Source organism: Castor canadensis, chromosome 17 (assembly GCF_047511655.1).
Source record: "Castor canadensis chromosome 17, mCasCan1.hap1v2, whole genome shotgun sequence".
In the NCBI taxonomy this organism is placed as follows: Eukaryota; Metazoa; Chordata; class Mammalia; order Rodentia; family Castoridae; genus Castor; species Castor canadensis.
Window position 1 is genome coordinate 45,906,338 of NC_133402.1, and position 15,547 is coordinate 45,921,884.

Sequence of the window (15,547 nt, forward strand, 5' to 3'; positions counted from 1 at the left end):
ATATGCCAGGTAAGCATTCTACCATGGAGCTACATAACTGTTGGGTCTGGAGACCTACAGGGCAGATGAGTGAGTAGCCCATGCCCCATGGACAGCGCTATGATTCCTGCATCCTGAGAAGGAGTTGTAAACCTGCATTTCTGCACCCTGAAGAGGAGCTACAGGGTCTGATAGATCTGCCACAGGGCTGATGGGCAAAATGCTCTCAAGATTGTTTCCCCCCTCCCCAAAATGCTCTCAAGATTGTTTCCTCCCTCCCCAGTAAGGGGCAGACAGACCAGTTCATCTAAGAAAGCCTGCGAATCTACCGCCAATCCACCTAACCCAGAGTTAAAACGCCCACAAAAGCCCCGCCCTTCACCTGAGCAGTGAGCTACCGGTTTCCAGGTGCCCCTGCACTGCTCCAGCTGTAGCCTTTCCTTTCTCTCTAATAAATCCTACTTCATATACTGGCTTTCACTCACAAATCAATCAGCTACCTCACGAGCCAGTTCTCTGGCCTGTGAAGGCAAGGACCCTCGACACCAGCCCGCAGAACTTCAAACCGGCACGTAACATAACCAACCCCCATAAGGGACTTAAGTAGAGGACTTTACCTGTGAGGTCACGTGGACGACAGATTCCCCTTTACTGGCCAAGAGACTTCTTGTGTTTGGGAAACTTGAGCACGGGCAGAGTGGCCATGTCCTCAACTTGGAGAGAGGCAGGGAGGACGGTCCTTACCTTCTGATGAAACAGAGGTCAGATCTGGTGTCCGAGTCACAGCACCAACTATGTTACTGGAAAAAATGATCCTGAAAATTACCTCAGTTCCTGCATCTGGCAGGAGAAGAATTCAAGCAACACGCAAAGATTTAGTAAAAGTAACAGTAAAGCTTATTAGGAGAAGAACAGTGGGGGGAAAGAGAGAGAGAAGCATTTCTGTTCCCCACGCAGGAACTGGGAGCAAAGACTCAAAATGGTGGTTCCCAACTCCAAGTTTTTTACTGGAGAGCTGGGGAAATACACATGGTCAAAGGTAATGGGTCTGGGTGGCTGACATGGCTGACAAAAAGGGAGGGGGTTACCCTCCCAAATTACGCCCAGTGACACCCACATCCCACCCAAGTCACAGAGACACTTTAGAACTTCCCTTTCATTCCTCTCCACCCATCCAAGGATCCTGGTGGCTTAACATCTCAAAGAGGAAAACAGAAGCAGGTAGCTCCTCTTTGTCTCCCTATTCCTGTAACTTTAGCATCTAAAAATGGGAGGCGGCCAGCTGTATTGGCTCTCCTTGTTCCAGCGTCAGAGTTTAATAAATTTAAATATTTATTAAAATAATATGATTTTCCTATCTCCTCTTATAGCCACTGCTTATGTCTAACTGCTACCTATCGGGGAACAGGAAATGGTTATTTTTCTCTTTTTTCCCTCCCCTCTTGTCTTACTTTATCCTGTTATACTAAAATAAATCCTTGCTAAAATTTTCACCTTGTGTGACTCCCTCTTCTGAGACACCTTGTAATGCCTTTCAGTGCTTGTGGATCTCAAGGACCTGTGATTCTCCTTGGCAACAGGGAAGCTGTGGGAGCCCCTCATCTCTCCTCCGGTGACAGTGGCACTGTCCTGATGCAATCCTGGCAACTGTCTGGGTGTAGTGAGCACCCTCCTTCCTGGGATGGGGGCTGCAGGAGTCCCCGGGAGGGGCAGGGCTAAGGGTGAAGGAGCCGGTGCACAGACAGCCAGGGGGACATTGGTGCCTTGCTCTGTGGCTCAGATACCAGACCCTAGGCAAATACAGAATAATGGATCAAAAGGCCAGTTGGGATTCAGAGGGACAGCTTGGTGGGGCTGGAGGACTTCCTGGAGGAAGTGAGCCTTGAAGCTCTGCTACCGAACGTCAGGGAGGGATGGCATCCTTTGCCATGAGTGGTCCAGAAGCAGAGGCACAGCAAAAGTGAAGGCAAGATGGCCTGGAACACTTCCTGAAGGCTTCCAGCCCCTCAGAATAAAGCCCAGAGGCCACAAGTCTGTTGGAAGGAGAGAGGTCAGAGAGGGCCAGGCAGCAAGCTAGAAGTGCCACAACTCCAGCAGGCAAACAAGGATTTTATTCCAAGGGCCACAAAACATGGAAGCACAGATTTCAGAGTGAGGGAGGGGCCAAAAGAGGAGGAAACTGGCTGGGAGAAGCATCTAGAGCAGGCAGGATGAGCCCTCGCCCCTGAGTTCAACCCTCAGGACTGCCAAACAAAAAATCCAAAATTTGCTGAATGCCTGATCTCAGTGCACTCAACCCAATATTCCTGTCCTCTCCAAGTACACGGTGGATGGTGGAGCTGTTACCAGAACTGCTGAGGTCCAGGGAGGTCTCTAAAAGGGAGAAGGCCTCTACCTGGACCTTGGGTATCAAGTTTGTAATGTTGTTGCAAAAAGAATTTTAGGGACACATGGAGGTAGCGACCAGGAAAGTCTATTAGTAAAGCAAAGCAAAGATTAGAGAGATGGCACACACCCAGAAATTGCGCGGGCACATCTGATAACAGGTGCAATGTGTGCTCCATATCCAGGGTATTTATGGTGAAAATGCATTGAGGGGTTAGTTTAAATTTGCCCTAGGATAAGTGCTCCCCTTTGTTCTGGACATCTGGTCCATTCAATCATTCTTGCCATTTTTATCAATTGACCTGTTTGTTAAAATCAGGTCATTGTGACATAGATGTCTGAGCCTCGCTTAAACAAAGGTCCTGCCAGATGCTCCTTCAAGACATGTGTCTAACCTGGAGATAAATATTTTCCTTTGTAAACACTTTTGTGATCAGGGTCATTTTATCATATTTTGTTCCCAGGACCAATGTCTCTTTAAGATATTCTTGCTGGGTACCAGTGGCTCACACCTATAATCCTAGCTACTCAGGAGGCAGAGATCAGGAGGATCTTGGTTCCAAGACAGCCCAAGAAAGTAGTTCATGAGACCTTATCTTAAAAAAAAAAAAAAATAGGGCTGGTGGGAGCATCTCAAGTTGAAGGCCCTGAGTTCAAGGTCCAGTATTGAAAAAAAAAAAGATATTCTTGCTGTTTCCAGAGAACAATATTTGGAGAGGACTGCTCTTTCCTTCCCCTCCTCTCCCTTCTGTTCCCCTCCTCTCTTCCTCTTCCCTTCCCTTCCCATCCCATTTTTCTTCTGTTTTTTCTTTTTTTTTTTTTTTTGTAGGCCTGAGGTTTGAACTCAGGGCTTATATCTTAAGCCACTCCACCAGCCCCTTTCTGTGATGGGTTTTCTCAAGATAGGGTCTCATGAACTATTTGCCTAGTTTGGCTTTGAATGGCAATCCTCCTGATCTCTGCCTCCTGGATTATAGGCGTGAGCCACTAGTGCCAGACTTCCTCCTCTTCCTTTTTTTTTGTTTACTATATGTTAGATCTTAGAAAGGGAATGTGAAACTTAAGGCAAAGAATGTAGTGCCTGTGTGCTTTTAATCAAGACATTCATTTCTGCAGTGTTTATTCTGAATTCTTGGCTGCTGTTTCCCTGCCTTGGTTTCCCTGATCTACCCTGCCTCAGAGTCACCTGGAACTTCCTTCTCCCATGCCTTCCTGTACTTCTGTTCTGGTGGTTGCTGACTTGTCCTGGGCTATTGCTCAACCATAGTCAGTGGCGAGGGTGGCCCCAGGAGTCCATGGGGGTCAGCCTTTGGGAGCAAGTCACATAGAAAGTGATCCATGTTGCTGGACATGAGCAGAACAGGAAGAGCTCTGTCTCTGAACTTCTGCCTGGGTGCAGTGAGACCTGAAAATGGGTGGTGGTGAGACTCCAACACTATCATTTTAGTCATTCTCATTCTCTTCTAGAAGGGGACTTTTTTCCTAATAAACTTTACTATCACTTTCTCTACAAAAAAACAAAACAAAACAACTATCGTTTTTATTTTAGAGCAAGAACCTCTGCTTTCCACTTTTTGTATCATGAAATGAAGGGGAAAGGGGCTGTGGCCCCAAAGTGCAGCTTCCTGTAGGACAAACCCATGATGGAGAATGAAGACAAGCTTTGCATTGCCCACTGGAGCCTGGCACAGGAACTGGGGTCTCTCCTGCAGGGCACAGGTGGTCATAGCATTTAAACAACCCAACACACATTTGTTTTGTACATCAGTTTATTTAAAAAAGTTTAGACGATGAATAAAATGCTAAGTAAAAATATCTTTAAATTATTATTTAAATTATTTCCAGGAAAGCACACTGGTCCTCTAAGCTTTAGTGAGGTTGTGTTCCATGAACTTAGACTTGTCTTTGTTGACTCTTCCTTGAAACATTTCCCTTCTCATGTAAATGGCCACAGCACCAGAGACCACTCCTGTGTGAGCTGGCCTTGCTCACAGGTCCCTCAGATGACACAAGGGTGGGAGTGCATCAGGAGGGCACAGAGTTAAGAACCGACACATGGCATTTGATGGGTTTGTCATGACCCTGGAGTATTGTACGTAAATGCGGCCTGGGCTTTAAGAAAGAGCCAGGGATGGGCTCCAGCTGGGTCCCATCCTTGAGGCAGAGCTTCAAGAAATGTTGATCCACTCGAGGGCTCAGGAAACCACCAACTTGGCCAGAGTTCCGAGTCTTCAGTTAAAAGAAAATGGCTGAGCATGACCCTTCCAAGGGATGGTGCTGTGTGTGGCCAGTTTAAAGACTGCCAACCACACCTAGGTAGGATGCAGAGTACGAGAGGCAGAAATCAGGGAGACAGGGGCGGGTGTGTGTGTGTGTGTGTGTGTGTGTGTGTGTGTGTGTGGATGGCCAGGGCTCCATACTGTGACTTCAGATGAGCTTCCTTCAGCCAAAGAAGGAAGCTGCAGCCCCCCTGGCCAATCATGGAGGCGTTGGTCAGCATCTCAGGTTCAACAGGCCAAGGGTAGATGGGTGGATGGCCATTCTCCCTCCTTCTGGAACAGAGTTAGATGCCAACTTTTCAGGAAGAAAGATGCCATGGGCAGCACCAAAGGCAAATGTTAAAAAAGAAAATCCTCTCTCTTCTGGAAAGAGCTCAGAGCCCTTGGAGTACGCCCATCTGGGAGACCTAGAACTCTGCATGGAGGCCATGTGAACAAGTAGAGGTGGAGCATTGCCAAGGTGAATTCATGAGCACAGTGAAATATACTTGAAGGCTTTTATCATGGAAACATTGAACTTTGCACTGTGCTGCGAGGCTGTCACACAATCCCTGTCCTTCCACACTACAGCAGGAGCCACACAGGCAAGCAGCCGCAGGAGCTGGGCTGGTAATTCATGTAAATGAGGCAGGTGGAGAGGAGAATGTTTTCTTGGGGTCTGCTCTATTCTCTTGGTCTGTCTTCCCACTGAACAGGAGACGTGAGTCCCAGTCTTTCTTTCCATTACAAGAACAGCAATGGTGCAGGGCACTGAGATCAGTGCAATGAACACACAGCCTCACAGTGGGAGGCGACAGAGAGTGGTAGGGACTGGAGTGAACTGGTGAACGGGATGCCCTATCCAAAGGGGGAGCTGCTGCTGGGTGGAGTGTGTGCCCCAGCTTGCTCAGTTCTTCTGATCTGGATTTTTATGTAATTTTTTTTCTAATTTTAAGTGTTTATATGTATATATAATATGTGTATGTGTGTGTGTGCGTATGTATGTATGTATTTTTTTGGCAGCACGGGGGATCGAACTCTGACCACTTGAGCCATGCCCCCAGTCCTCTTGCTTTTAGTTTGTTTTTCAGTTAGGGTGTCACATGATCTTTGAACCCAGATGCTCTTACTTCTATTTCCCGAGTGCTGGGATTACAGGCATGCACCACAAATGTCAGTAATTAATTAAAAAAAAAAACAGACTGCAGGCTGAACAAAACACTTTGTGGGCTAGATCATTTGTGGCATCTTCTGCAGGTGTAATGGCAGGATGGTGAGGTCGGAAGAATAATGGCACCCCAACGATGACCCTGTCCTAGTCCCAGCCTGTGGATGTGACCTCTCACAGGCTGAAGGCATATGATTAGTGAGATTGCTAAGTGTCCTGACACGGGGAGATTTTCCTGGATTTGTAAGAGAGAGGGGAGGAAGCCAGTGAGCAGGGATGCCATGTGAGACAGACTTTACCGGCCAAGAGAGCCTCTTGACGTGGGAAAAGGCAAGGAAACGGGTTCTTCCCAGAGCCTTCACAGCACAACTCTGGGGACACTGTGACTTAGCCCAGTGAGCCCCCTTTCAGGAACTCTGATCCAACTGTATGGTCATATATTTGTGCTGCTTTTAAGCCACAAATAATGTGTCACAAGGAAACTACCACAGGTGGCCACTCTCTGGTATCAAAACCTTTTTCAGAGGATCAAAGACTTCTGTAAGTTTCTGTTTAAATGTCATAGTATTGCTGCAGCTGGGACAGCCACCCATGGCAACTCAAAGAAGTTTCCCCTTATTTCTAGGAATAAAGGACAAGGGAACCCAGAGAAATTTATGCAGTGGGAAAATCACACACAGCCCAGGAGAATCAGGAGGTCTCTTATCAAAGCAGATACACATTAATACTGCTCTCACACACACCCTTTTCTGGCTGGACGGGTCACAGGTTGTTCCCACCTTTCAGGAGACAAGCACATGTTTATCTAGTGGTTGGTATAAGTCAAAACCCAGCCATCCAAAACCAGCTAGCACCACTCATTCCTATACTTATTGAAAAGAGCTCCATGTACGTTCAACCTCTTAAATACATAGGGCCACCAAATAAATAATAGTAATAAAAAAAGGCACACTGTCATTTTCAACCTGAGGACCCCCATGAGAGTGGGGAGCTCGGGTGGGGCGTCTAGGAATCAGAATGGTCACCCCAAAGCAGGCAAGCTTCGGTTTATCACTTCAAATCCAGGGCTTGTGGCCACCCCATGCTGGGGACTCATGCCTCTCTCCAGTCATTACGGCTGGTCTACAACACAATTTGAGTTCAGAAGGCCATGACTGTGACAACTGTATCCAGACCAGAATCCATCCTTTGCAGTGTCTCATCACCGGAATGAGCACTGGGAAATAGGAGGTTGGTGGTGTCCAGGAAAATCTCTCCCTTCCTCCATTTCCTTAGGATTTCTGGTTAGAAATACCTCGGGGTGTCTCAGCGCCTTGCTTTGTGCACCTCAGCAAAGTTTCTGGAACAAATCCAAATTATTCTGCTGGTTCCACTGGCTCTTGGGTATCTAGCAAGGGGATGTCTGTGTCTCTGTTGCTTGTATCTCCTTTGTTGGGGTGGGAGAAGGTGTAGGGTTCGCTCTCAGACTCAGAAGGGATGCAAGAAGGTGGCTCCTCCGTGGTCAGCTTTGCAGTGGGAGCTCTGGAGCATATGGGGGGTGGGGATGGAGGGAAGTCCCCCATGGGGCCCTGGAAGGGCCGGTAGGTGTCTACCTCTGGCCGGAGGAAGGACCCATTGGAATCCTGTAGCAGATGGCCGTATACCATGGTGTCATCAATGACTGCATACACATGGGACTCATTGTCCTTTCGTCCTTTCTGGAACTTTTTTGGCTGCCCAGGCATGTGGGTGTTGATGTTGCCATTGTAGATACCAACGGCAGGACCCTTGTTCATCTTCTTTTTCCTGTTTGTAGAAAGGGAACAAGACAGAAGTCACAAAGGAAACATAAGCTTAGCTGTGTGCTAGTTATGTAGCCCTATGGGAGCTGACATTCCTCAGGGTCTTCACTGCCACAAGTCCCCGGCATCACTCGGTGTTTGAAATAGAAACTATGTCCCTGTGAACATCATTTAGAAGCAAACAGCATTTTTTTTTTTCAGTACTGGAATTTGAACTCAAGGCCTCACACTTGCTAGGCAGGCACTCTACCATTTGAGCCACTCTGCCAGCCCTGTTTTGTGTTGGGTATTTTTGAGACAGAGTCTCATGAGCTATTTGCCCAGGGCTGGCTTCAAACCATGATCCTCATGATCTCTTGCCTCCTGAGTGGCTAAGATTGCAGGCGTGTGCCACTGGTGCTCACTGGCTAGAAGTGAACAACTTTTGTCTGAAGTTTGCAAGGTGCAAACAGGGATCACAAGTGGTAGAGAGAGGTCTAGAGAGAGCATCTTTAACAAATTCACTTGTGATAGATTATGGGGGATTCAATGGTGGAGACGCTTAGCAATCCCTTCCTCTCTTTCTTACTAAAAATGGGTGGTGTTCCAGCCTTTCAAAACCACCCCAGACTCAGCACACCGGGTGTGACCTTCAGGAACGCATGGTACTTGCCTGTAATGAATGCTTATCCTCTCTCCTATGGGAAAAACTCTGGCTGTCTAGATTCCAAATGGCACCACATGAGACCCAGGAGGGAAGGAGACAGCTAACTTTGTGCCTGAGTTGGGGGCAGTAGAGTTCATCATTGGCAGAAGGACCCTGGACCTTTGCCAGCAAACTCCAACAGAGGAAAGAACCCAAATGAAGACAGAATCGAAGATGCAGGGGCTGGCGTTGTGCAGTAATGCCATCAACAGCTGGAGGGTCATGTTCTCTGCCACTTGGACGTGGGTGGGTGAGCATTGGCTCTCCCTGTCTTGGAAAACAAAGCTTTGCCCTGCTCAAGTGGCAGGGAACACTGATTTTTTAGATGACCAGCGATTCAAGAGGAGAACATTGGCCCAATTCGTGTAATGGAACACGTATCGCACAGGCGGGCTGTTCACTGATTGTGGCCAGCTCTCTGCTCTGAGATAAAAATAAGTCTGGCACTAAAGCCTGTAGGGCTGACTCTGGCCAGGATGACAGGCTCTGAAAGCTCCTGCCTGAAACCTGTAATCAGTGCTGCCATAGTGCTTTGCTTATTCCTGCCAAAGTACTCATACTGTTCTGAACCAGCCTGTGGACTTCTCTGCCTCTTTTTAAATTTGATTTCATTTTTTTGCCAGTACTGGGGTTTAAACTCAGGGTCTCCTGCTTGCTAGGCAGCTCCTCTGCCACTTGAACCACACCCCCCAGCCCTTTTCTTTGCTTTATTTATTTTTCAAGTAGGGTCTCAATGTTTTTCTCACACCCAGAGGACTATGATCCTTCTGCCTATGGCCTTCCACATAGTGGGGAAGACAGGCATGTGTTACAATGCCTGGCTTATCGATTAAGATGGGGGTCTCATTAACTTTTTGCCTGAGCTAGCCTTGAATCACCATCCTCCCAATCTCCACCTCTCAAGTAGTTGGGATTACAGGTGGGAGCCACTGAACAGCCCAAACTGGAGTAGTTTAGAGATGGAGGCGAAGCTGGGGTCCTCCCCTCACCCAAGTCCCTCCTGATGAGGAAGCTGGGGCCCAGGGTGAATGTCATACTTTCTCAACTGAGGGGGACATTCTGCGTGTGCCCCAGACAAGTCTTCCTGGAGAAACAGTAACATGTTTCATCAGAAGAAATCCTTTCTTCAGTCTGTAGCTGTAAAACCGCATTCCATGGAGAAAGTTCTCTCCCTGGACATGCTGCGAGTCAGGCTTTCCTCATCGATGGGGGCATTTTTAGACAGTCTTACTGAAGATTGGGAATTTTAATTGTTTGCTCAGGGCCACAGTAAATTAAAAAAACCTCTTTTGATTGGCTTTTTGAAAGGTCAAATTACACTAAGGAAAACAGATGCCTTCCGTTACTGGTGGCTTTAATCAGAAATGAGCAGAATTGATCAAATCTGGTGGCAGTGTGGTCTCTGTCTAAAAATGTCATCTTTCCTGTCACGAAACTGCGCTGCCGTCTGGAGGGGGAAGGTGAGACAAAGCAGTTCCCTGGTCCTCCTTCCTCTCATCCACAGGGCTTCCCTTTTGATAATTGTCTAATACACAAGCAAACAGCAGAGAGTTCATTTAAGAAGCTGTGTGAGACCAAGCCAGCAACCTCAAGATCACCCCTAGGACCCCAGGTCAAATAAGCAAACAGAATGCCTCCCGGGGGACTTGTGTTGCATAGGGTGCAGGCCAGAATGTCACAATGTGTGTGTATCTGTTTCCTTTCTCCCCAGATATGGGATACCCCCCGCCCCCGCCCGCCACCGAAACTACAGTTCACATCTGGTGATATTAAACACTGACCTTTGGGAGAATATGGGAATCAAAACAGAATTAATAAATGACAATATGTCTGGTCTGTGTGATCTGAGGAGGCATCAAACCAGCTAAGGACAGTTACAGAGATGCAACCTACTTCTTTTTCACCAAGTAAATGATGAGTCCGAGGGCAAACAGCAACAGGGCTCCACCTCCCACCACAGCGATGATGACAACAGGCAGGTCTGTGAGCAGAGACATAGGGAGACAGATGAGACATGGCATGAACTCGGGTGGTCTCCAAAATGGCCCTCTCCAGCTCCTTTCCTTCTGCTTGTGTATAGGCTGCTCCTCATATTGAGTAGCCTGTTTCCTTCCTCCTGAATCTGGGCTGTTGACAGAAGGTGGTGTGTCAGTTCTGGGACTGATCTTAAGAGGACTGTTTGCTTGCTACTTCCTCTGTGAGAGGCCGACTACTGGGTAAGATGTCTGACTATGCTGAGACCACCATGCTGTGAGGAAGCCCAAGCTAGCTATGTGGAGATCAATGGGCATAAAAAACCAACCCAACCACAAGTAAGAACCAAGGTCCTAGAAATAGGCCTGCAGTTGAACCATCCGCCATCCAATGGCTGTCCAGGGCATCTGTCTGGAGCTTCAGGTGCACAGCTACCCTGCTGAGCCCTGTCAGTCCTGAGCTGCAAATAGTAAGCAAACAAAATGGCCATATCTAAGCCACTTAATTTTGGACTAGCTTGTATTTAGCACTAGGTAAGTGAAACAAACTGGGTGGACCTACCAGATCTACCCCAAAGACTACCTCTGGCCTATACCAGGTGTGTCCCCCAGTTACCAGGCTGTCTTGGAGAAGAGTGTAGGAGAGAGCAGGGAGTCAGAGTGATGGAGCGAAGGACAGGGTTGCTTCCTTCCCACAGCTGCACAAAGGAAAAAGAACATAAATCTGAGAGGAAGCCCTGCACCAAACAGGGGTTTAGAATTTCTTTCCTGTTCACCAAGAAAATAAAAGGTGGGACTCAGAGAAACAGGAATGGAAATACATGACAGAAAAGGAAAATCAGAGAGGACAAAAACACAGGAAGTGACCCCGAGGGTGGAAGAGCGTCTCACTGATGGCTTTTGCTCCTACCAGTTTCTCTCTGTGCACTGCGAGTGGAACCCAGTCACTCACACACACTAGGCCAGTGGTACCTCTGCCACTCAGCCATACCTGAGGGTCTCACCAGTGCTCCGGTTGCTAACCAGATGTGTGCCTTTGGGTGGATGTACAAACACTGTGACTGCCAGACAGGGAAGGGCTACCAGAAACATCCCCCATGCCCACTTCCTCTCATTCCAACACTGTGGACTGGGGGCATAGCTCAAGTGGCAGAGTGCCTGCCTAGCAAGCACAAGGCCTTGAGTTCAAATCCGAGTACCACGCACACAAAAAAACAATCATGGCTCCAACACTGTGATACTCTGAGGCCATTGCTGACTGGAGGGTACATCGCCTTGCCGTACACACATTTCCTTGTTTGAAGCCCTTCAGAGGGTTCTGTGACTTCGAGGAATAAAGGCAAACTCCTTGTCCTGCTCTGAGGCCTGCCACTGATGGGATTTCATGGATGCCAACATTTCACTGGGACGGAATAAAAACAACAGTGTCCTGTATCTCTGTCACACTTTCCAGGTCCCCACAATTTAATCCATGATCCTGAGTCCCTGGGATACTTCATTATTGACTGTATGGATGAGGAAGATCCTAAGTGAAGAGCCCTCCACCCTACATAAGATCAAGATAAAGAACAGTGGTAGATCCATTAGAAGAGGCCAGCTGTGCTGAAAGAATGTGGTAGAAGGAGCGGCCCATGAGTTTCTAACCCCAGCATCAAGAGACCTTGCACACTTCTGTCTCTTGTGGTCTCTCTGCCTCTGCCACAGGAGCAGGCCCAGCTGGAGGATAAGAGGACAGCTGGAGGAGAGCTGAGCAAGCCCGGCTGTGTCAGGTGATCTTGGCTGGGCTCTGTGCATAAGAGCGTGCCCAGTCAGGATTTGCAGAGTCCTCTAGGTGAACGGAACCTGCCTGAAGATGCAGAAATGAGTGAGCTCACCAAGCCCAGTTCAGACCTGAACTAAGAAATGGCTGTTTAAAGCCAGTAAGTTCTGGGGTGATTGGCTATGTGGAGTTATTGATGCAAGAAAATTACTACTATTACTGTAATAATGACAATTATTATTATTATTTTTTTGCAGTACTGGGAATTGCACTCATGTAGCTAGGCAAGCACACTCTGCCACTTGAGTCAAGCCCTTAGCATTTTCTTTTTCTGGTACTGGGCCCTGAACTCTGAGCCTACACCTGGAGCCACTCCACCATCCCTATTTTTGTGTTGGGTTTTTTTCAAGATAGGATCTTGAGAACTATTTGCCCAGGCTGGCTTCAAACCTCGATCCTCATGATCTCTGCCTCCTGAGTAGCTAGGATTACAGGCGTGAGCCACTGGCTCCCGGCTCTATAAGCCTTTTGTTTGTATGTATTTTGCTGTTGTGGTTGTCTGGTTGTTCTGAGGTTTAAATACAGGGCCTTGTGCTTGCGAGGCAGGTGCTCTGCCTCTTGAGCCATGCCACCAGCCCAATTTTCTTTGCTTCTTTTTTGGTGGAACTAGGGTTTGAAGTCAGGGCTTCTTGCTTGTTAGGCAGGTGCACTGCCATTTGAGCCACACCCCCAGTCTTGTGTGCTGCTTTTGACATAGGGTCTTGGTGCTAACTTTACTTGGGCTGGCCTTGAACTAGAGATCCTCCTTCTCTGCCTCCTGAGTAGTTGTGATTACAGATGGGTACTATCATGCCCAGCTGCAAGACCATTATTGATACATGGACAGCCTGGCCTCATTCTGTGTCTTCTGACTTGCCTCCCAGGCTTGCTCCTGGTCCCTCAGATGTCACTTTTCTCTCCTTTGGCAACTCTGAAAGATCCTGAGGGTCCTTACCTGTGGTCCTTGGGGTAAGAGTCACCCAGAAAAGCAAGTCCAGCTGCTTGCCACTCGCGGGGCTGCAGTTGGAGATGTTGACCCAGAAGTTGTGACGGTGGAAGCTTGGCTGGGGAAGAACCTCCTCCTCCAGACTGAAGATCGCCTCGGCTCGGCTCCGCTGCTCCTGGATGATCATGAACGCACGCCCCGACTGGCAGACCACGCCTGTGCGCTCCTTAAAGAAGGTCAGGCAGGCCACCTGGTCACTGGGCACACTGATGTTCCAGGACACGGAGGAGAGGGCTGGCAGGCCCCGGTCCCAGTTAGGAGTTCTCAGGTACACCTTGCTTGTTGTGTCTGGGGTCACCGTGAAAATGCCTTCCTCTGTAGGAAAGGGAAAGGGGATCCAGACAGATGTTTTCACACCATCAAAATGGAGAGAAAAAAGAGTAGTGGAGGGGATGATGTGGACCAGTAGAACTTTCTGCCATGATGGAAGTGCTCTGTATTGGCACTATTTGAAAGAACTGCCATAGGCACGTGTGTCACTGAGCTCTTGAAATGTGCCCTTTGTGATGGAGTGCTGAAATGTGCCCCCAAAAGGCCATGTGTTAAAGGCTTGGTCACCAGCCCATGGTGCTGCTGATTGGCGATGGAATCTTTAAGAGGCAGGGCCTAGTGGGAGGAAGTTAGGTCATTGGGAGGGTGTGTCCTTGAAGGGGATTTTGACACCCTACCCCTTTCTCTCTCTCACACACACAAATTCTCTCTCTCTCTCTCTCTCTCTCTCTGCTTCCTGGCTGTCATGAAGTGAGCAGTTTCTTCCACCATGTGCTCCTGCCATGATATGCTGCCTCACCACTGGCCCAAAAGCAACTATGCCTACTGGCCAGGGAGACTGTAAGTCAAAAAAAATCTTTCTTCCTTATAAATTCATTATCTCAGCACCTTAAAAGTCTAGGACTGGGGACTATTTGGCTGTTTCTCATTTACGCCCTGCCTGCTTCCAAAGAAGACCTGGTTACTTGTTCTGTTATCTTTCAGCCATTGTCAGAAACAGTTTGCTGATTTCTAACCTCTGGAATTTTCCACGTTAGGTAGATGGGAAAGTCAGGATTAGGACTTGCTCACAATCTTTCAAATTTCTTGTGTGAGACCCATGAGCTACCCATCCACCTATCCATCTACCCATTCATCCATCCACCCACCCACCCACCTACCCACCCATTCACCCACCCACTCATCTTTCCATCCATCCATCTACCCATCCATCCACTCACTCATCTATCATCCATCCATGCATCCATCCATCCATCTTCTGTCATCTATCTATTCTTCTCTCCAAACTGCAATGTAATTAAAGGGCTCACAAAATGCAAACAAGGAAGGCAAGGGGGTGCAGAGGTGGGGAGAGGGCGATGGGGTCCCCTTACCTTTGAAATACGGTATGAAGGACACGGTCAGGCCCTGCCTGGAGGCTTCTTGCTGGAAGCTGGGGGCAAAGGTGCGGAGCGTCACCGAACTGTTCTGCTTCAGCTGGATCTGCTCTACGGAGCCTCCGGGGCAGAAAGCGCCAAAGTACAGATCATGGCTGGGCGCGCTGCTGGTCACCAGGTAGCTGAAGCTGGTGTTGCAGGCCCTCTCGTGCGTGTGTTGCTGCAGCTTCTGGGCTGGCACCAGGACCAAGCTAAGCCTGTCCTTGGGTACCAGAAGCTTCCAGGAGAAGTCATGCAGTTGCACAGGCAGCTGGAGGATGTCACTGGGCACCTGCAGTGGGTAGGTCTTTCTGTGGCAGTACCGATAGTCCACACAGCCTAGAAGAAAGGGTGCATGGTACCCGTGTGCAGAGGAGACCAGAAGCCACCCTCCTGAGGCTGGATGTCCCCAAGCTGCCCTGCTTTTCCCTTTGGTCTTTCTTCTCCCACTCTCCCCTCCATTCCTCGCTGCTTCTGGCTCCCTTTGTACCTTTCCCTCTTCTTCTCTCATGGTCTTACTATCGCTAACCTGGCAGACAAACTTCAGCAAGTTCTTAGGATTGAAATTCTCTTCTTGCTTGTACCTGTGTCTGGGATGCTAGGTGTCACGTGGACAGGGCTTGGGTCTTTGCCCCGACCTGTCACCCAGTGACCCTTCAGTGTATAGCAGTTATGATCTGTGATTGGTATTGTGCACGTATGAGCTCTGGTTTTACTCTGCCAATTCCTAACAGAGTGACCTTCAAAAGGCTACTTTGCCTCTAGTGGCCTTAGCTTCTGCAGTGTAGACACTATGAAGAGCACCCACATCAAAAATCATAGTGGTGGGCAGGGTGTGGTGGTGCATGTATGTAATCCCAGTTACATGGGAGGTGGAGGTGGAGGTACGAGGATCATGGTCCACGGCTGGCTGGGGAAGAGCTTAAGACCCTATCTGAAACACAAGCTGAACGTGAAAGGACTGGAGCTGTAGCTCAAGTGCTAGAATGTTTGTCTAGCAAGCATGAGGCCTTGAGTGCAATCCCCAGTCCTGCCACCACCAAAAAAAAGGTGGCTAGGAAGGAAGGTGACTATGGGTCATTTGCTGAATGACTAGAAGATGGAGGGG

General features: G+C 48.5%; 1 protein-coding gene across 3 annotated transcripts in view; it reads right to left on the reverse strand.

Annotated features, from left to right (window-relative positions):
- Positions 1 to 6,474: 6,474 nt before the first annotated feature.
- Positions 6,475 to 15,547, reverse strand: part of Cdcp1 (CUB domain containing protein 1) — a 50,509-nt gene continuing 41,436 nt past the window's right edge. For 2 of the 3 annotated variants that reach the window (XM_020181568.2, XM_074060150.1), the window contains exons 6-9: positions 14,398 to 14,778; positions 12,983 to 13,348; positions 10,150 to 10,237; positions 6,475 to 7,575 (exon numbers count right to left, since the gene is read on the reverse strand). In XM_020181568.2, the coding sequence (XP_020037157.2) occupies positions 7,146 to 7,575; positions 10,150 to 10,237; positions 12,983 to 13,348; positions 14,398 to 14,778 (1,265 nt within the window). In that variant the 3' untranslated portion in view covers positions 6,475 to 7,145. Of the gene's footprint in view, positions 7,576 to 10,149; positions 10,238 to 10,845; positions 10,928 to 12,982; positions 13,349 to 14,397; positions 14,779 to 15,547 lie in introns of those variants that run through there. The other variant, XM_074060152.1, reaches the window with a different exon arrangement.